General features: G+C 43.2%; 1 protein-coding gene across 1 annotated transcript in view; it reads right to left on the minus strand.

The window, feature by feature from the left end:
* Positions 1-277: 277 nt before the first annotated feature.
* Positions 278-23,235, minus strand: part of degs1 (delta(4)-desaturase, sphingolipid 1) — a 34,352-nt gene continuing 11,394 nt past the window's right edge. Inside the window, exons 2-3 of the mRNA XM_080193086.1 lie at positions 2,320-3,062; positions 278-1,390 (exon numbers count right to left, since the gene is read on the minus strand). Of these exons, the coding sequence (XP_080049212.1) occupies positions 1,247-1,390; positions 2,320-3,062 (887 nt within the window). The 3' untranslated portion in view covers positions 278-1,246. The remainder of the gene's footprint in view (positions 1,391-2,319; positions 3,063-23,235) is intronic.

The following is a 23,235-nucleotide window of genomic DNA, read 5'->3' on the forward strand; positions in this document are numbered from 1 at the left end:
CACCACCCCTCACCCTGCAGCATGCAGCAGAGCAGAGCCACTAGAATACCACCACCCCTCACCCTGCAGCAGAGCCACTAGAATACCACCACCCCTCACCCTGCAGCAGAGCCACTAGAATACTGCCACCACCCCTCACCCTGCAGCATGCAGCAGAGCAGAGCCACTAGAATACTGCCACCCCTCTCTCCCCCATGCAGAGAAGCCACCCACCAGGGGCAGCACCATGGCAGTAGTTGGCATTGCTGCCTTAGCATTATAGTTCAATTCCCAGCTTGGGTTACTAGAGTCTGCACGTTCTCCCTGTGTCTCCTCTGGTTTCTTCAGAGTCTGATTAGGTACACTGATCCAAACAGATGCCAGAATGTGACAAGTAGGAGACTTTCAGAATAATTTCAATGCATTGTTAATGTAAGCCTTACTTAGGACTAAAAAAGCAAAACCTATAATATTGCCACCCCCCCAAGCCCCAGTAACAGATTTCTCTTAAGGCCTGCCTCCCCAGTTACTTCACCTCAGCAAACAGCATCATGAATGCTGAGAGAACTGGTCACACCTAGTGCTGTTTAGGAAGAAAATGGATCCAAATTACAGACAAAAAGTTTTATTTAACAGCCAAATGTATTGTAATCATAATAGTTAGTGACAAATCAGCTCTAGATGGTTTCATAATATCAATGAAGTCATTTTACACAAGCACTACCTGATCTTCAATGCAGAAAGAGTCAGCATAATTAAACTTGGGCAAAGATCAGTCAGCTGCAAGCTTTATGTGGAACTATGAGCTGTACTTTTACTGATGACTTACACTGGCACTGTTCCCAGGTTTGTGGACTTTGTTTCACTTGCTAGGGCAGGGGAGCTGCTCCAGAGGAAGTGTTTTCAACTCAGGATAGAGCCACCCATCTGGAAGTTAGGACAGCAAGCTGTTTTCTTTCCACCACCTTTGCTGTAGGCCAAAGTAGGGCCCTTTTATCAAGGGTTACATTTGCTTTTAATGGGATAGAGTAAAACAACAGATCATAAAAGGCAGAGGGATAAGATATAGATTCATTAAAAAGGGAAACCAGTTTAGCAAACAATTAGAGACATGTCATATTTGTGGACTAATTGAATATTTATGAATGTTTGCTAATGCACATAGTTTATACAAAGATTTTAATACACCACATTGTTCCTTGAAAATACAAGACTTGTAAAAAAACACTGCAATTAAGCTAGTTTGATCAACTCCAACCCATCCCATCTAGTCCTGTTTGGCATCTTTCACAGTTCTCTTAACACGTGAGTAGGGGCTGATGGTATCATCCATGATGAAGTCGTACAGTACTTTCACCCAGGAAGAATACTGAGGCAGCTTGTCATAATAATCAGCAGCTATCTTCTTCACCTAAAGCATAGGAGGCAGGCAGTCAGAAAGGCTCATCTGTAAATGTCAGTCACTGCACAGTAATGTTCAGGCTCCTGGAGATCAGGTGGGGCCTCAGTTAATCTCAAAGACAGCACTAGTGTTAGCAGAAACTTAATGGATCAGAATGCAAAACAAAATTGGACATAAAAAAGGTCCAATTTACTTCCATCAAGTTGAATGCTGTGGGGGTACAGTTATATGCACCTCAACTGTTAGTCAGGAGGCCAGATATTAACAATCAGCAAGTTAGGATGTATTCAACAGCCTAGACATGAGTGAATAAACTACAGCTACTTTTAGCAGTGATCCCCTATTACCAGGTTGCCCCCCCAAAAACAATAGAAAATAGGCTGTGGCTCTTCAAGCCTGCTCTGCCAGCAATATGTACATTTCGTACATTGCATAAATCAGAACCCCATGCCACACTGCTCTGTATAGCTCCAACATGCATGAACTGACTTCTATGGGTTGAATTCCCATTTGCCTCTTCCCTGACTGGCCCCTCTGCATATCTCTACCCCCCCCCCCCACAACATCTTCCCTGACCAGCCCCTCCGCAACCCTCTCCCCCTCCACATCTCCCCACAAACTTGATCATTTCCTTATACACACCAATATACCATAAAGAGCAGGGACCTAGTACCAAAACCTGTGGAACTAGCTTGAGCCAGAAAAAAGCTCCTGAAAATGCAAGGTCAGTCATAGGTTCTTGTCAAAAGCCCAAGGTACAGCTTTTCAGGAGCAGAGATTTTAAAAAGTTAAGTACTTTCAGGAGTCAGAAGGAAAACCAAATCAGAGACAAGGTAGAGCAGAGCAAAGTTGAGTGGCAAGGTTTTAAAATTTCAATGCCAAGATGAGGCTCGTCACTTAAGACATTAGATCACACGTTTGAGACAAACAATACTCACTTGAGGAAGCCGGCATCCTGGAACGCTGGGAAAATCATGGTGCTCATTGTGATATCCAACATTGAAGGTGATTAGATTGAGGGGTCCATAATAAGAGTAGGTTTCATGACCCTTCAGAAACATGTAGTGTTCAGCAATAAAGTGCCCAGAGATGGGATGTAGACCCATGCCAAGGAGAGACCCTGACAACATGTACACAATGGATTTCATTCCCCAAAAGTAATAAAGCAGCAGATTAAAGGCAAGTTGAACAATCAGATTGATGATCTCCAGGTAAGTGATGGGTTTGGGGTTGATGCACAATGGGCGGATAGCATAGAAGAGAGGCTGAAGAATGACCCAAAATAGTTTCCTGAATCTGGTGCAGAAAAACCATCCCTCAAAATCAGTGGGAATGTCCACATCAATACCATGCCCACCCATGTAGCGGTGATGGTCCATGTGATACCTCTTAAAGGAAATAGAGTAGGGTAGGCCCACAGGGAGGTTTGCAAACATGCCGAAGTAACGGTTCAACAGCGATTGCTTGTTCCCAAAAGCAGCGTTGTGAGAAATCTCATGGATGGCCAGTGTTATGGAATGGTTGAAGCACCCACCAAATACATAGGCCCAAAAAATCACCCACTTCCAGTCCAAGTCCTTCACAAGGTAAAAGGCCAAAAGCTGAACAGCCACCATCAATGTAACGATCCATTTCAGGTTGTGATCTGGGCCCATCAATGACTTAATCTCAGGGTACTTGGCTGAAAGATTAAAAAAAGACAATTAGTCTGAAGCATTGGGAGATCATTCAACTGACCCAGTTGTACAACAAACTACTTGGGAATTGAGGTTCAATTGTCCTGAAAATGCCAATTAAAGTTAATAGTCTATACATGAAAGGTCAGAAATTTGACTTGCTCAATAGATATAAAACAAAGATTGCAGCACTAGCCGACTCAAATTTAATACTGATAACTGCTTTCCCTTAAATCACATTAGAAAATATACACAGGAAAACACCCATTGAGGACTAAGCCACTGTCTTGCAATGAGGGAGACAAGAGGAAACAGCCAGACTTGTCATTACTAAACTACTTTATACACAACCTGCTTCCTTGGCTGCTTGTCCCAGGAAAACATCCAGTGCTGTGACTTAAAACAGGGAGACAGTGATGTAGTGACCCAGTTATCCAGAGACTACTAAAGATACCAGGAATCTCATCTGCCACTTCGTCCCTTCTCTACTTTGCACACAACACTACATTGAGATTTGCTCTTTCATACCCAGATTTCATGGCATAAAACAAGGAATCTGCCAACAAGAGTGGGAGACAAAGGCTACTTGCACAGGTTGGAGGAATAACAGATTCCCAAATTACAGTCCTGCAAGATAACCAGATGCACGTTTAGATGCTTTTAGGTCAGATTGCCTATGTCTCTGCAGAATCAGCATTTAAGTGATTCAATTCACTAATTTCAATATTCATTGTATTCAAGCCTAGAAATGGAATTACATTAGTGAGAAAATCTACACCAGTTAGTCACTAGTATGAGAATATTGGAGTTCAGTGCTAAAGCTTGGGAATTATCTCGAGCAGTTACTTGTTAGTCAGTAGTTAAGTTACATCTCAGCCAGCAGTTTCACAATCAAGTCTAAAGAGTATTTTCTGTTTGGGTTGAGTAAATCCATAATCAAATAGTAAATACTAAACATCTACAGAAGCCACTTTTCAGCAAAACAGCTGTGGGGGTGGCAGATAAACTACTGTAGAAAATACTATATTAAAAGACATTCAAATCACTCAGCTGAAAATAATTAAAAAGTTGGCTTGGTGTAAAGTCAGACATACAAGGTGCCAGTTTCCCAACACTGGAAACTTCAAAAGCACCTGGAGATGCAAGGCAGAGGAATGCTGAGAGCAGAGATTGAAACCTGGATGTGGATCCTCAGTATGGGAGAGGATGTCAAAGTCTTGGAAACTCTGGAAGTCAGCATTGCAGTGAGATCAGTTGACTCAGCCAAGTAGATGGGGGATTGGGGGAGAAATCCATAGAAGTTAGTGGCATTTGTCACTTGGTTTCAGAGTGGTGTGTCAGACCACATTTTGCCTGTTGGTTTACATGGACATGGTAAAGAGCACAAGAGTGCCATCTAGCCTGCCCCACCATTCAATAAGATCATGGCTGATCTGTCATGGCTCAGTTCCACTTTCCCACCCTCTCCCCATAACCCTTAATCCCCTTGCCTATCAAAAACCTATCAACCCGCATCTTAATATATTTAGCGAGGCAGCCTCCACCACTTCAACAAGCAGAGAATTCCAGAGATTCACCACCCTTGAGTGAAGAAGTTCCTCCTCAACTCCGTTCTCAACCACCACACCCCCCCCAACATCTTGGAGGCTGTGCCTTCTAGTCCTACTGTCCTTTGAGCAGGAAGAGCCTCTCCACCTCTAACCTATCCATCCCATTCATTATCTTATGTCTCAATGAGATCTCCCCTCATTCTTCTAAACTCTAACGACTACAAGCCTAGTTTATTCAGCCTCTCCTCATAGTTCAACCCCAGTATCAGCCTAGTAAACCTCCTCTGCACTCCAAGGCCAAAATATCCTTGCGTAAGTGCGGTGACCAAAACTGCACAGTACTCCAGCTGCAGCCTCACCAGTGCCCTGTACAGTTGCATAAAGATTATAGTTAATCTTTAAGGAATGTTTTACTCCTGACATTAACTTAATCAGCAGTCCTGCAAATGTTCTAAACGAGAGCCCAGGTTCCACTTTGGGACCCAACTGTGTAGCATCAGCTGGAATTGTAACAAAATGATCAGGAACAGAAAATCAAGGTGTAGGTTTGGAAGAAACAGCAAGTTACTAACAGGGGACCCATGAAACAGACTTGTGTACAGCAGCATTTAATCAGTACTTTGCATCTGTCCTAATAAAAGATAGTACCAAGTGCAGGAGTGACTGGAACTGGCACATTCAAAGGATTTACAAGTATAAGAAAGGTCATCTTCATGATAAGGCACCAGGACAACATGAGATGTATCCCAGGATATTGAGGGAGTGTGGAAATCTCAAGGAGATGCTGGTAATAATTCTCCTGTCTTAGATACAGGGATAGTGCCATGAAACTGGAGAATTGCAAATATTACAGCCTTTGAAAAAGGCAGTGGTAGCCAGGAAACTATAGTTTGAGACAAAATAGTGGCCCATAATTGATTAGTAGCAGAAAACCATAGGCCAAATACTTAGCTACGTTCAAAAACTGCATTTCAACTCCGAATGGGAGCAACAGCACCTTCAGTGGGTGAATCAGGCAGGGTGCAGGAAGGACTCTATCCAAGCCACAAGCCTCCTTACAATGCTCAATAAGGCCCAGTTTTCAAACAGCAGTTTCACAAAGTGAAGACAAATGACTGATTACCTGGGTATGTTGAAATTTTGTTGCCTATTTCTTTCAAAGAGTTAATCCTATGATTATTGGCTCATTGTGCAATTTTATTTTCTGATTGCTCACTTCATAAATTTCAATATAGTAGCATTTTGTTTATAAACATTAGATCTTAAAGTTTACAACTTGGATACCAACATTTAATTTCAGCTGCACTCTGCCTTATTTTTCAAATTTCTTGCAAAACATTTGTTTATAATCAAAAATATTTTATACATCAATAGTTGTTTTGGGAGGCAGGAGTGAGGGGTATTTGGATATAAAATTGCCCATTTTACATTAGTCTAACCTGTGCCCATATTGAAACCTCAAAGTGATTTTAAAGAAGCCAAAACTAAAAATTGGGTCAATACCTATCAGGACATCAGCTTATTGGAAACTTGGACATCTTGAGGAATACACTTTCCTAAAGCATTTGAAATAGCCAACTTGCATACCTCCCACTGTAAATGCAGAACTCAAATCAGGAGACTTGCAAGGATCAGTGCTTAATATGGCCCCTTGCACATTTCACAAAAATTAATCCACCCAAAGAATGTTGACCACCTCTACTTGCTGCAGCTAGACCAAAAGTGTACAAATACTCAATAGTATCAAGGCAAGTAAAGAAAGTTCAGAAGAGACTGCAATGCAGCACTTTGTATCAGTCACTTTTAAAAAAAGCAGAATTGGAGGACTGTGGTCCAATTTGATGCAGATGTGAAGATTGAAAGCATCAACATGTTGATGGATTAGGCAAACAAGTGACAGATGAAGTTCACTTTAGACTGCAATGTGAATTGTAAACGAGACAATTCACTTTGTAGGAAGGATGTAGAGAATGTACAAAGGATAAGAGGTGCAGGAACTACAGGATTGTGTGGTGTACATGTACACAAGTCATTGAAGATGCCAGGAAATGATCCCAGGAATAGGGAGATAGATTAGATAGTTCAACATTATCATCCTTGGAGAAAGGTGGCTACAAGGAGACAGATGTATTCAAGATCCTGATGCGCAAGGACAGTAGTAAGAAACTGTTTCCACTCAAACTAAAATGGACAAATGGAGCACATACAGGAGTAGGTCACTCAAGTGTGCTCTGCTATTCGATACAATTGTGGCTGGTGATTGTAACCCCATCCTGCCTACTCCTGAATCTTGCAGCCCCTTCACTGTGAATCAAGAATCTCTGCCTTAAAACTACTTAATGCCTCTACTGTCAAGAGAGTCCTAAAGACAACCTCAAAAAACATTCTCATCTGTCACAGAGGAAACATCCATTGAAAAGATCCTGAGGGGTAATGACAATCTTACTGTAAACTCTAGCAGATACAAACCAAACTTTTCTTCAGGACAAGCAGTCAATTCCTGGTATAAGTCTAGAACTTGCCTGAACTGTTCCTAATTTACTTACATCTTTCCTTCAATACTGTAACAATACTCCAGCAGTGGCCTCAATGCCCTTAACAAGCAACCTCCTTGCCATCAATCCCCTCCCAAACAACTTTAGTTACTGTCTATACATAAGAAATAGGGCTACATGGCCTACTCCTGCTCCTTTGAGCCTGCCCCGCCATTCAACAAGATCATGGTTGATCTGAAGTGGCTCAGTTCCACTTTCCCACTTTCTCCCCATAACCCTTAATTCCCTTGCCTACCAAAAACTTATTACCTGCATCTTAAATATATTTAGTGCAGTAGCCTCCACCACTTCAACAGGCACAGAATTCCAGAGATTCACCACCCTTTCAGTGAAGAAGTTCCTCCTCAACTCTTGCACCACCCCCCACCCCCCCAACTTGAGGCTGTGCCCTCTAGTCCTGCTGTCCTCTGACTGGGAAGAACCTCTCCACCTCTATCCTATCCATCCCCTTCATCACCTTATACATCAGTGAGATCTCCCCTCATCCTTCTAAACTAACGAGTACAAGCCCAGTCTATTCAGCCTCTCCTCATAGCTCAACCCCCTCAACTCCGGTATCAGCCTAGTGAACCTGCTCTGCACTCCCTCCAAGGCCAAAATATCCTTGCGCAAGTGCAACGACCAAAACTGCACAGTACTCCAGCTGCGGCCTCACCAGCACCCTGTACAGTTGCAGCAAGACCTCCCTACTTTTATATTCAATCCCCCTCACTATGAAGGCCAGCATCCCATTTGCCTTCTGACCACCTGCAGTCTGGGTTTTTGCAACTCATGCACAAGGACCCCCAGGTCCCTCTGCACTGTAGCATGCTGCAGCTTTTAGTCCTTACTACCATTATTCCTACCAAAGTGGATAACCTCACACTTGCCAACATTGTATTCCATCTGCCAGGTCCTCGCCCACTCGCTCAGCCTATCCAGATTCCCTCTGCAGACTTTCCACACCCTCTGCAATTTGCTGTTCCACTTATGTGTCATCAGCAAATTTCGACACCTTACACTCGGCTCCCTCCTCCAGATCATCTATATAAATGGTAAATAGCTGAGGCCCCAGCACCGATCCCTGGGGCACTCCACTAGTCACCAACCGCCAATCCGAATAGCACCCATTGACACCCACTCTGCCTCCTATTTGACAGCCAATTCCCTATCCATGCTAAGACCCTACCCCCAACTCCATGCCCCCTAACCTTCTGTAACAATCTTTTGTGCAGCACCTTATCAAACGCCTTCTGAAAAATCAAGAAACACCACATCCACTGGTTCCCCTCTGTCCACCGCACTAGACATTCTCAGAATTCCAATAAATTCATCAGACACGACTTCCCCTTAACGAATCCATGCTGTCTGCTCTATCAAACAATTCTTCTCAAGATGCCTCACTATTTTCTCCTTGATTACGGATTTAAGCATTTTTCCTACAACAGACGTTAAACTAACTGGCCTATAATTCCCTGCCTTTTGCCTACTACCCTTTTTAAACAGCAGCATAACATTAGCTGTTTTCCAATCTTCTGGCACTTCCCTGGAATCCAGCGATGTTTGGAAAATAATCACCAAGGCATCCACTATCACCTCTGCCACTTCCTTCAGAACCCTTGGATGCATTCCATCCGGTCCTGGGGACTTGTCCATCAGTCCCTCTAGTCTGTTGAGCACTGCCTCTCTAGTAACAATGATCTCATTCAGGCCCTCCACTACCATCTTTCCATCGTTAACACCCAGCAAACTATTTGCATCCTCCTCCGTGAAGACCGAAGCAAAAAAGTTATTCAAGGCCTCAGCCATTTCCTCATCCCCCACCACTAAATCCTAATAGGTATTGTGATTCATGCATTAGGACACCAGATCCTGCTGCAATCCAATTTGACATTTACCAGTGTTTTGAAAGTCAATTTATTGCAAACGTGAAATGAAAGTGAAATTAGAATAGGTAGGTGCTTGATAGCCAATACAGACAATGGGCCAAAGGGCCACTTGCACTGTAAAACTGATTCAGTGCTGGAAGCTCAACTTATTCTATGGCACCCTGCATCAAGTTGATCTTTTCTCTACACACCAGTTATGACTAACACTACATTCTGCACTCATTTTGTTCTCTATGAACAGAATGTAAAAACACTTCACTGTATACTAATACAAGTGACAATAATAAATCAAATTTCTACAAGACTCATTTGTGGCTAACAAACAGGAAAGTTGACAATCTTCAAAATATGTTGCTCCCTATACCAGGAGGTTATATTTTAAACTGATGTGGCATCTCAAATGCTTGACATCACACATCCCTCCTTCAAACTTCAGACACGATTACCTTTCACAAAACCATATTGACATGAACACTACAGCACAAATAGGCCCTTCGGCTCACTAATCATGTCCATACCTACCAGACCATTGAACTCTAACTCCCAATCCCATGTACTCATCCAGAAGTCTTTTAAAAGACCCCAGCAAGTTCACCTCTACCATCACCGATGGCAGCCGATTCCACTCACTCACCACCGAGTGAAAAACTTACCCCTAACATCTCCTCTGTGCATGCTCCCCAGCACCTCAAACCTGTGTCCTCTCGTAGTGACCATTTCAGCCCTGGGAAATAGCCTCCAAGAATCCACCCTATCTATTCCTCAACATTTTATAAACCAGAACTGCGCACAGTACTCAAGTGGGGTCTGACCAGGGTCCTATATAGCTGCAGCATCTCTCGACTCCCAAACTCAATCCCTTGATTGATGACGGCCAGTACACTATACACCTTCTTGACCACATCCTCTACCTGCAAGGCTGATTTAAGAGTCCTATGGACCCAGACCCCAAAGTCCTTCTGATCCTCTACACTGCTAAGAGTCTTACCTTTGATATTATACCCCTTCATCGCTCTGGCCCTCGATGTTGCACCGACCAGTGGAACCAATCTAATGACCTGCTAACCTAAACTATTCCAATATTATCCATATGCCTATCCATTGACCATCTGAACACCCTTAAAGTTGGCAAGTCTACTAGTGCTGCAGGCAGGGCATTCCACACCCTTACTACCCTGAGTAAAAAGCCTACCTCTGATATCTGTCCTATATTTAATCACCCCTCAATTTAAAGCTATGTCCTCTCACGTTAGCCATCACCATCCAAGGAAAAAGGCTCTCACTGTCCACCCTATCTAATCCTCTGATCTTGTATGCCTCAATTAAGTCACCTCTTAACCTAAGAAAAATAACCTCAAGTCCCTCAGCCTTTCATAAGGCCTTCCCACCATATCAGGCAACATCCTGGCAAATCTTCTCTGCATCCTTTCCAACACTTCCACATCCTTCCTATAATGCAGCAACCAGAACTACACGCATTACTCCCAAGTGTGGCTGCACCAGAGTTTTTTTTTAAAAAACAGCTGCAACATGATCTCATGGCTCTGACTCAATCCCTCTACCAATAAAAGTTAACACACCGTATGCCTTAACAAGGTGGGTGCCAACTTTCAGGGATCTATGCACATGTACACCAAGATCTCTCTGCTCATCCACACTACCAAAAGTCTTTCCATTAGCCCAATACTCTAATCCTGTTACTCCTTCCAAAGTGAATCACCTCACACTTTTCCACATTAAACTCCATTTGCCACCTCTCAGCCCAGCTCTGCAGCTTATCTATGTCCCTCTACAAACTGTAACATCCATCCTCACTGTCCACAACTCCTCTGATTTTAGTGTCATCCACAAATTTACTAACCCATCCTTCTACACCCTCATCTAGGTCATTTTTATAAAGGAAAAACAGCAGTGGCCCCCAATACAGATCTCTGTGGTACACCACTAGTGACTGAACTCCAGGTTGAACATTTCCCATCAACCACCACCCTCCGTCTTCTATCAGCTAGCCAATTCCTGATCCAAACCACTATATCACCCTCAATCCCATACATCCGTATTTTCTGCAGTAGCTTACCATGGGGAACCTTATCAAACGCTTTACTGAAATCCATATCAACTATTTTACCCTCGTCAACTTCTTTGGTCACCTTCTCAAAGAACTCTAAGGTTTGTGAGGCATGACCTACCCTTCACAAAACCATGTTGACTATCCCTAATCAAATTATTTCTTTCTAGATGATTATAAATACTATCCCTTATAATCCTTTCCAAAACTTTGCCCACAACACAAGTAAGGCTCACCAGTCTATAATTTCTAAGATGGTCTCTACTCCCCTTGAACAAGGGGACAACATTTGCTATCCTCCAGTCTTCTGGCACTATACCTGTAGATAATGACGACCTAAAGATCAAAGCCAAAGGCTCTGCAATCTCCTCCCTGGCCTCCCAGAGAATCCTAGGATAAATCCCATCCAGCCCAGGGGAAACTTATCTATTACCACACTTTCTAGAATTGCTAACACCTCCTCATGAACCTCAATAGTTCAAAAGCCTGTATCTCAGTATTCTCCTGACTATATTACTTTTCAGTATTCACACAGGAAAGAGTCATTCATTTAGTACCTCTCCTATCTCTTCAGACTCCACGCACAACTTCCCACTACTGTCCTTGACTGGCCATAATCATTCTTTTATTCCTGACATACCTAGAGAAAGCTTAGGGTTTTCCTTAACCCACCTGCCAAAGACTTCTCATGTCCTCTTCTGGCTCTTAGCCAGGAAGGACCTAAAGAGTTAACTTGTAACTCTCTAGCACCCTAACTGAACCTTCACATCTCATCTTTACATAAGTCTCCTTCTTCCACTTCACAAGAGATTCAACTTTAAACCACAGTTCCCTTTCTCGACCACTTCCTCCCTGCCTGACAGGTACATATTTATCAAGGACTTGCAGTAGCTGCTCCTTGAACAAGCTCCACATTAATTGTGCCCATCCCCTGCAGTTTCCTTCTCCAATTTATGTATCCTAAATCTCACAATCACCTCAATTTCCTTTCCCCCAGCTATAACTTTTGCCCTTCGGTACATACCTATCCCCTTCCATCACTAAGGTCAACATAACTGAATTGTTGTCACCATCACCAAAGTGTTCACCTATCTCCAAGTCTAACACCTGGTCTGGTTCATTACCTAGTACCAAATCCAATGTGGCCTCACCTCTTGTTGGCCTATCTACTTACTGTGTCAGGAAACCTTCCTGCACACATCAGACAAAAACTGACCCCTCTAAAGTACTCAAACTACAACTTTATAAATATTGACAGGAAAAGCTAAAGTTCCCCATAACAACTACCCTGTTACTTCACTCCTATCCAGAATCATCTTGGCAATCCTTTCCTCTATCTCTAGAGCTTGTCAGAGGCCTATAAAAAAAACTCCCAGCAGGGTGACCTCTCCTTTCTTGTTTCTAATCTCAGCCCATACTACCTCAGTAGACGAGTCCTCAAACATCCTTTCTGCCACCGTAATACTGTCCTTGACTAACAATGCCACACCTCCCCCTCTTTTACTGCCTTCCCTGTTCTTACTGAAAGATCTAAACCCTGGAACCTGCAACAACCATTCCTGTCCCTGGTCTATTCATGTCTCCAAAATGGCCACAACAAAGTCCAAGGTACCAACCCAGACTGCAAGTTCACCCACCTTATTCTGTATACTCCTAGCATTAAGTATACACACTTCAAACCATCCTCCCACCTGCCAGTACACTGCTGCAACCTTGAAACCTTATCATGACCTCCCTACGCTCAACCTCCTGTACACTGGAGCTACAATTCAGGTTCCCATCCCCCTTTTGAATCAGTTTAAACCTTCCCAAAGAGCATTGGCAAATTCCACATTCCCCCCCCCCCCAACCCCCAGTTCAGGTGTAGACCATCCCTTTTGTAGGGGTCCCACCTACCCCAGAATGAGCCCCAATTGTCTAGGTATCTGAAACCCTCCCTCCTACAGACTCCATTAGCTCAATGCCACTTCTGTAGCAACTGTAATTTTCCTGAGCTCCCTCCTCCCCTTTTCTGATTTAAAGCTACTTCTGTCCTCGATAGTAAATACTGAAAAAAAAAATCACAATTTATCCATCATGGTCCTACCTTCTATCATCAATTCCTCAGATACTCTAGGACTAATGTTTACATCTATCAAAACTCTACTATCCATCTTCATTGATCCTCTACTGATCTGTTTCTCTCCTTCAAAACAATGTAAAATGCAGTCATGATTGCTGCTAGCTGGGGATGCCTTCATGACAAAGTTATCAATTAATCTCAACTCATTGTACTAGGCCTGGTATTGTACAACTTGCTCTGGTCAGCTCAAAAATGTGCTGTCCATCTGATTTCCCCCCCCCCCCCCCCCCCAAACGTGTAGGTCAAAATCCCCCAGACACAAGGAGGAAGAATTTTTAATTGTAGAGTTACAAGTGAATTAACTGTTAAAATCCCCTAGTTACCACACTCTAACATCTGTTGGGCATGCTGAGGGAGAATTTAGCATGGCCAATACACCTAACCACATCTTTCAGACTGTGGAAGGAAACTGAAGCACCTGGAGGAAACCCATATAGCCATGGGGAGAATGTGCAAACTCGTGACTGAATCATCTGATGCTATGAGGTAGCAGTGCTACTGTATGAACATGCTATCTAATTGGGGTTCTTGAAGATTAGAGTCTGGAACAAACTTCCAGGCAGTGAAGATTGAGGTATTCAACAAGGAATTGGATTGTTATCTGTGCAAGGTTACAGAGATAGGCATTTTAGTAGGAATGCTCTTTCAGCAAGCCAGTGCAGACTTGAGTCAAATGGCCTTCTACACAAGATTAGAAGATAAATAGGAGCAGGAGTAGGCCATCTAGCCTTTCGAGCCTGCCCCGCCATTCAATAAAATCATGGCTGATCTGAAGTGGCTCAGTTCCACTTTTCCGCTTTCTCCCCATAACCCTTAATTCTCTTGTCTCAGAAATCTATCTACCCATTAAAGTATGCACATTTCAAGCCACCCTCCCACCTGCTAGTACACTCCTGCGACCTTGAAACCTTATTCATGTTTAAGGAGGTAGCCTCCACCACTTCAATGGGCAGAGAATTCCAGAGATTCACCACCCTTAGAAGTTCCACCTCATCTGTTCTAAATTGCAACCCCCCCCCCCCACCGAGGCTGTGCCCTCTAGTTCTGCTATCCTTTCTAAGTGGAAAGAATCTCTCTACCTCTAACCTATCTAGCCCCTTCATTATCTTATGTCTCTATAAGATCCCCCCTCAGTCTTCTAAACTCCAATGAGTAGAGGCCCAATTTATTCAATCTCCCCTCATAAGCTAACCCCCTCATCTCCAGTTTCAGCCTGGTGAACCTTCTCTGTACTCCCTCCAAGGCTAATATATTCTTTTGCAAATACAGGGACCAAAACTGCACAGTACTCCAGCTGCAGCCTCACCAGTACCCTGTTCAGTTGCAGCAAGACCTCCCTACTTTTATATTTATCCCCCTCGCTATAAAGGCCAACATCCCATTCGCCTTCTTGATCACCTGCTGACTGGGTTTTTGCAATTCGTGCACAAGAACCCCCAGGTCCCTCTGCACAGTAGCAAGTTGCAACTTTTCACCATTTAAATAATATTCCATCCTATTATTTCTGCCAAAGTGGATAACCTCACATTTGCCAACGTTATACTCCATCTGCCAGGGCCTCACCCACTCAGCCTATCCAAATCTCTGCAGACTTTCCACGTTCTCCATGCAATGAGCTTTTCCACTCATCTTTATGTCATCAGCAAATTTTGTTACCCTACGCTCAGCCCCCTCCTCCAGATTGGCCTCAACCTGTTTATCATATACATAGACACAGCAATGATCCCTGTGGCATGCCACTAGTCACCAACTGCCAACCAGCAAAACACCTATTTCAGCTGTGCTTCCCGTTAGATAGCCAATCCTCTATCCAGAAACGAATGCGGAAACAGAAGTCATCCCAAGTCCATCCCTCACAAGAAGATCCCTAATTCTACCTGCCTCGTTACACAACACCAGATCTAAGATAACTCGCTCCCTCGCAGGTTCTGTAACATACTGTTTAAGGAAACTGTCCCGACAGCATTAAGAACTCAAGTCCACCGCGTCCAACTTGAGTCGGCCAATCAATATGCAGGTAAAATCCCATGATTATTGCCATTCTGTTTTTGCACACAATTATTTGCCTGTTTATAGCCTGCCCCACCTCAAAGTTACTATTTGGGGGCCTATAGACCACATCCACCAGTGACTTTCTCCACTTACTATTCATCACCACCACAATTTGCTCTGGAGCCTATATCATCTCTCACTACCACCCTGATATTATCTTTTATTAAAGCTATCTGCCCTCCTTTTTCTTCCTGTCTATGCTTCCTAAATGTTTGATACCCCTGGATATTTGGTTCCCAGCCCTGGTCACCCTGCAACCAACTTTCTGTAATGGCCACTAGATCATATCCATTTGTGCCATCAACTCATTCACTGTTACCTGAATGCACAAAGCATTCAAAAAGTGCCTTTATGCCAGCCTTTATCTGGACCCCATTTGTAGAAATGCTACTAACCTCTCCTGTGCCCTCTACTCCTTTAACTAATGCAATGTCCTCAACATTAACCTGCACTTGTACCATCTTTTAACTTTTGATTTTGTAATTCTCCATACCCCTGCACCTTCCCCACTAAATTAGTTTAAAGCCCCATCTACAGACCTAGTTATACTATTCACCAGGACTCTGGTCTCAGCACGATTCAAAGGCCATCCCATTTGAACTGGTCGCATCTGCCCAAAACTGGTGCCAATGCCCCATGAATTCAAACCCATTCCTCCCACACCAATCCTTGAGCCATGCACTCACCTCCTTAATCCTATTTACCCCCTCAATCCACAATGAGATAGTGTTATCAAACTACTGTCTTTGCAAAAAAATGGACTGGGTAAATTGCTGTTAGATAAAGTGGCAGATAAAAGATGACAATGTATTCCACTGAGAAAGACAAATGACATACAATTCTATAGAGATTAAGCCAGAAAACTGGAGGTTTAAAGAAACTACACAGCAAGAACTTTCATACAGATAAAGAATGTAAACAAGCCCCAGGCTCATCAAGAGGGGCAAAACAAGGAAACATCACAGACTTGGATACAGAGATTTGTTCAGCTTTATATGCACACACGGTAAACATTAAAATAGTGGGGGAGGACGACGACTTGAGATCAAAGAATCCTGCATTGACTGCAGTGCATAGAAAAACTGCAAATACAACACTCATTTGCCCAAATAGACATCTGATTCAGATCCTGTACAAAATTCCATGATTTTGTGGTAACAGATTGAAAACATTGGGAAAATGGGTCACAAACTTACAACCAGAGGACATGAATAATTTGCCAGATGTTAGAGATGGAAAGGTGGTAGGACTGGAGGGTCTCGATGACATTACTGTTACTAGAGAGGTGGTGCTCGACAGACTGGAGGGGTTGATTGTGGACAAGTCCCCAGGACCGGATGGAATGCATCCGAGGGTCCTGAAAGAAATGGCGGAGGTGATAGTGGATGCCTTGGTGGTTATTTTCCAGACGTCGCTGGATTCCGGGAAGTGCCGGAAGATTGGAAAATGGCTAATGTTACGCCGTAGTTTAAGAAGGGTGCCAGGCAAGAGGCGGGGAATTATAGGCCTGTTAGTTTAACGTCTGTTGTAGGTAAAATGTTAGAATCCGTCATCAAGGAGGAAATAGCGAGGCATCTTGAGGGGAACTGCTTGATAGAGCAGACGCAGCACGGTTTCCTTAAAGGGAAGTCGTGTCTGACAAATTTACTGGAGTTCTATGAGGATGTGTCTAGGGCAGTGGATAGAGGAGAGCCGGTGGATGTGGTCTTTCTGGATTTTCAGAAGGCGTTTGACAAGGTACCTCACAAGAGGTTATTACAGAAGGTCGGGGGCATGGAGTTAGCGTGGATAGAGGATTGGTTGTCAAAATAGGAGGCAGAGAGTGGGGGTCAATGGGTGCTATTCAGATTGGCGGATGGTGACTAGTGGAGTGCCCCAGGGGGGTCGGTGCTGGGGCCTCAGCTATTTACCATTTATATAGATGATCTGGAGGAGGGAATTGAGTGTAGGGTGTCGAAATTTGCTGATGACACCAAAATTGGTGGAAAGGCAAATTGTGCCAAGAGTGTGGAGAGTCTACAGAAGGATCTAGATAGGCTGGGCAAATGGGCCAGGAAATGGCAAATGGAATTTAATGTTGGCAAGTGCAAGGTGGTCCACTTTGGTAGGAATAATGGTAGGAAGGATTATTACTTACGTGGAAAAAAACAGCAGCAGGCAACGGTGCAGAGGGACCTTGGGGTCCTTGTGCATGAGTTGCAAAAACCCAGCTTGCAGGTGCAGCAGGTGGTCAGGAAGGCGAATGGGATGCTGGCCTTCATAGCGAGGGGGATTGAATATAAAAGTAGGGAGGTCTTGCTGCGGCTGTATAGGGCATTGGTGAGGCCGCAGCTGGAGTACTGTGTGCAGTTTTGGGCGCCGTACTTACACAAGGATATTTTAGCCTTGGAGGGAGTGCAGAGGAGGTTTACTAGGCTGATGCCGGAGTTGAGGGGGTTGAGCTATGAGAGGCTGAATAGATTAGGCTTGTACTCGTTAAGAGTTTAGAAGAACGAGGGGAGATCTCATTGAGACGTATAAGATGATGAATGGGATGGATAGGATAGAGGTGGAGAGACTCTTCCGGCTCAGAAAGGATAGTAGGACTAGGGGGCATAGCCTCAAGATAAAGGGGGGTGGTTTAGAACGGAGTTGAGGAGGAACTTCTTCAAAGGGTGGTGAATCTCTGGAATTCTCTGCCCGTTGAAGTGGTGGAGGCTGCCTCGCTAAATATTTTTAAGACACGGGTTGATGAGTTTTTGATAAGAGAGGGGATTAAGGGTTTTGGGGAGAGGGCAGGAATGTGGAACTGAGCCACGACAGATCAGCTATGATCTTATTGAATGGCAGGGCAGGCTCGAAGGGCTAGTTGGCCTACTCCTGCTCCTATTTCTTATGTTCTTGCATGTGGAGCCTCAATTTCCAACATATTTACTGATAGATAGGTAGGAAAGGGATATGAACAGGTTTAAGCAAGTGGACAACGTGGTGGGAAATGGAGTATTGTGGTATGTGCAAAGTTACTCCTTGGCATTCAGAATAAAAAGGAATGGATAAAGGTTACAGGTACAGCAATCAATAAGAAAGTGTGGCAGTGAAGGCCAGCACAAGAATTTTTTAAAGCTTGAGATCACAACTGGGCATATATCCAAGGAAGGACAAGGAGAATTTCTGGAATGAGGGTTTTCCCATACAAGGCGAAGTAAACGGGATCTGGAGTTGAGATCTAATTGTAACAGAGGCAGCCTCAGGACAAGGGGCTGAGCATTAGGACTGACTGGTTCAAGGGTTATGAATCTTGGATTTGTTGACCTAGACGATTATGGCATTCTTAGACTACATTTGAAACAGGGATTAATAGATTCTTGAACTTGAGCAAGGGATTATACAGCAAGTAAGAAAGCCAATGAGGCAAAACATCAGCCACAATTATAGTGAGTGGCAGAGCAGGTTCAAGGAACCATGTAACATTTCCTGTCCTTATATTTTATGGATGATTGCTTAGGAAAGTTGGAATAGGCTGACCAGTGACAGCTGGATAGCATTATAGCACAGATGAAGGGCACCCTCAAATTCAGACTCAATAACACAAAGTATTCAATTCTGTGAAAGAACAAAAGACAAGAGCAGCTGATGTCACAAAGAATGTTTTGTGGGAGTTGACTGCAGCTATTTTTCAGTCACAAGTCATACATACAGTCATCTGACAGACAAAATACTGAATTCAATTACAGCAATCTCCCTTCCAGATTAAATCATTTGGATCAGGCAAGAGGCATAAAGTATTGGCATTTATGTTAGGTTACATGCAAGCACCTCATCCATTCTCAAATTGCAACTCAGGTCTATCCATTGGTCAGCTTGCATGTATCCATGCTTCCTTTAGATTACTCCTTGCTGCATTGCATTGGTGAGACCATACCTGGAGAATTGTGCAATTTTGGTGTCCTTGCTATAGGGGAGTTCAGTGATGGTTTACCAGGCTGATTCCTGGGATGGCAGTGCCATCATACTAAGAGACGAAGTTAGTTAGAATATATTCCGAGTTTAGAAGAGCAAGAAAGGATCTCAAATTTAAAATTTTAACAGGGTTTGACAGGATAGATTCAAGAAGAATGTTCCCAATGACAGGGGAGTCCAGGACAAGGGGTTATAGTTGAGGATAAGGGAGTAATAATTTAGAACTGTGGTGAGGAGAAACTTCTTCACCCAGAGGTTGAGAATGTGTGGGATTCATTACCATAAAGTTGAGGCCAAAATCACTGTTGTGTGATTTAAAGAAATTAGATCTAGATCTAGGGGCTAAATGGATCAAGAGATATGGGCAGGGGAGGAGGAAGGAAGGAGATCAGGATATTGAATTCAATGATCTGCTATGATTATAAATGGCCTACTCCTGCTTCTAGTTTCTGATTGCACTCAGGGATCAGGAATTGGAAATAAAGTGTATTAAACTTGGTTAGAGTTATAACACTGATGTACATACAAAAGCTACCTCCCAGACAAGAGCCTAGAAACTCAATGTTGGAAAATCTCAGGTCTGAGAGCATCTGGAGAGAATGGAACCAATGTTGCAAGTCTGGATGATCCTTGATGTTTGCTTAGGTCAACCACATAAATCAGTTTTAATTTTATTAAAAATGAATATCTGTAGAGGTCAGATACGTGAAAAGTAGAAGGAATAGAACATTTTTCAGTGCACTACTAAACTGAACAGTCTTGTATGCAATAGTTGTTAAACTGCCAATAGAAACCTTCCAGGAATAGATCACATTTTTTCAGGAGAATAGAATAGTGGTGTCCTGCATCAAAAATGGGAAAGAGGGTGTGATGAAATGCTACATAGTTGGCTAAAAGCTGGAGCCTCAGGAGCAACCTGTACAAATGGCCACATACTAGACTTTGCTCTTTGGCAACAGTGAACACTAGAAATAGCAACTTCAGAAAAGGAAGCAGTAAAGCTCAGATTCATTTTCATAAAGTGTCACAGGTATTCTTCTCAAAACACAGCCAATTCAATTGCCCTTACTAATTGGCCTGCGGTGGTTTACACCACATATATTGCACTGCTGCTCAATAGGGATTTAAACTGAAATAGATAGCCAAGTCAGGATGATGTGGCAGAACCAACAGGATGAACGAGTACACTATCAAGGGCAGAAGTCTGAGTAGTGTTGAAGAGCAGAAGGATCTTGGGGTCCGGGTCCACAGGACTCTTAAATCGGCCTCGCAGGTGGAGGAGGTGGTCAAGGCGGCGTATGGTGTACTGGCCTTCATTAATCGAGGGATTGAGTTTAGGAGTCAGGAGGTAATGCTGCAACTTTATAAGACCCTTGTCAGGCCTCATTTAGAGTATTGTGCGCAGTTCTGGTCGCCTCACTATAGGAAAGATGTAGAAGCTATTGAGAGGGTACGCAGGAGATTTACAAGGATGTTGCCTGGACTGGGAGGCATGCCTTATGAAGTTAGGTTGAGGGAGCTGGGACTCTTTTCCCTGGAGAGACGAAGGTTGAGAGGCGACCTGATAGAAGTTTACAAAATGTTGAGGGGAATAGATAGGGTGGACTCTCAGAGGCTATTTCCCCAGGTTGAAATGGTTGCTACGAGAGGACACAGATTTAAGGTGCGGGGAGGGAGGTTCAGAAGTGATGTTAGGGGTAAGTTTTTCACTCAGAGGGTGGTGAGTGAATGGAATCGGCTGCCGTCAGTGGTGGTGGAGGCGAACTCGCTGGGGTCTTTTAAAAGACTTCTGGATGAGTATATGGGGTTTAATGAGATTGAGGGTTATAGATAGGTCTGTAGGTTGGTAGGTGTTGATGTGATCGGCACAACTCGTGGGCCGAAGGGCCTGTTTGTGCTGTAGTGTTCTATGTTCTATGTTCTAAATCTGCTATCTCAGAAGTTCACAAGATATAGGAACAGAATTAGGAGTCTGCTCTGCCATTCAATCATGGTTATGTTGCAGCAATGTTACATAACCACTCCTGCTATTGTCTTTAAGTCATGCTCATCAGGTTCTGTTAAAATCAAATCTGGAATAAATGTGATCAGTAATGGCAAGAATGAAACTGGTTTAGTGTTGCATCACAAGCCAACTATCTTCAGTTACATTAAACAATCCTTCCCTAACCACAGTCAGAAGTGGGGATATTCTCAATTCTTTAGACATCCAGTAGGTGTATCATAAGCACATGAGATTGCAGCAGCTCAAAACCATGAAAAAGGGATAAAAGCTTGCCCAGCCAGCAATGCCCACATCCCATATATAAAACAAGATGCTCTATCATAGGAAAGTTAATAGTAAGCAATGACAGAGCAGGGGTCATTCATACACACTACAATCCTGTACAAGATTAGGCTGCATCAGGGCAGCAATTTTACACTAGAATGGTTCACAAGAGTTATGGGTACAGTTCTGGTCACAACTGCCAGAGCACCAGAAAGAATTCTGACTATGAGGAAAGATTGGGGTACTTGGAGCTAGGGACTAATTTCTTTCAAAAAGGACAGTGGCAGCAGTAGATAAATACAAGATGTACTGCAGAACTCAACCCACAACTTCTGCCATCTAGAAGGGCAGCAGATGTATGGAAACTGATGATACTCTACTATTAAAATACTTTATGTTCAAGGGGGAACTGCTTTAAGAGACTGTTTTTCTACAGAAACAGTTTGTCTGGAAAGGAATGCAGTTAAGCTACTCATTTTAGCTATGCAGGCATTTATTTAATAGAAGGCTGAGAGTTTTCTTATTTTAAGTAATGGAAGGAGAATCAGTTTCATTTCAAAGGGCAGTTGCTGAATGGAGCTAGTTAAACAGAAGTCTGGAATTTATGATAAGACTGTCTCAAACTTTAAAAAAAATAAGGTTAAAGCAAGTATACCTGTTTGAAGTCAGAGAAATATTGCTACATTGGAACTGAGGAATAGTTAGAACTGAGATCTTTTAGTAAAGGTTAAGTTAATTCATTTGTAATGACAGTTAACTTAAATTGCTTCAATAAAAGCTCCCTAATCAGTGCAAACCTGGATCAAAACATCCTATCCTCACATTATGTCAGAAAAGAAAAAAAAACGTTGGGATCAAGCTTGGCTTCATAATACACTGAGGTTCTGATCTGGCACCATCACACCTGGAAGTTCCCCTCCAAGCCATGCGTTATCTTGACTTGCATAAATGTTGTAAGAAGTCTCTCCACAACGGGTTTATTTGTAGCAACCACTAGCTTTCAGAATTGGTTGTTTCTGACGAAGGAACAGCCAGTTCCGAATGCTAGTGGTGTTTGCTACAAATAACCTGTTGGACTTTAACCTGGTGTTAGAGACTTTTACTCTTTACCCCAGTCCAACACCAGCATCTCCATATCGTTACATAAATATCACCAGGGTTAACTTCTTGACAGTGTACTTACCAGTTCCAAGATGGCAGCTCACTTTAAGGACAATAAATGCTTATCTAGTCAGTGACAACCACATTACATGAAGGAATACAACTCAAAACATACCCTCCACATTCAAGATTGCTATTGACATCAGATGCCTTACAAGCAAAAGCATACTCCAAACTTGCATTTGAGTCTAGGCAATTAAATACTTGCAGCTTACCAACAGTATATTGGGCCCTAGAGTTAGTTTAGATCAGTCTCTTGCAATGTCCAAAAATGTTTAGCTTCCAAGTTACTACCAGAAGCTGTATCACCAAATCAGATTACAGCAATAACTATGCTGAAAGTCTGCAAAGGAATATAGATAGTCTAAGTGAATGGGCAAGGGTCTGGCAGATTTACCAACACCGTATTCAATGTGAGGTCATCCATTTTGGTAGGAACAACAGCAAAGTGGACTATTATTTAAATGGTAACAAAATTGCAGCACACTGCTGTGTAGAGGGACCTGGGTGTCCTTTTGCAGGAATCTCAAGGAGTTTGTTTGCAGATAATTAAGGGAAATGGAATTCTGTCCTTCATTGTTAGAGGGATGCAGT

This window comes from Carcharhinus amblyrhynchos, chromosome 7 (assembly GCF_965287045.1).
Source record: "Carcharhinus amblyrhynchos chromosome 7, sCarAmb.v2.hapA, whole genome shotgun sequence".
Lineage (NCBI taxonomy): Eukaryota > Metazoa > Chordata > Chondrichthyes > Carcharhiniformes > Carcharhinidae > Carcharhinus > Carcharhinus amblyrhynchos.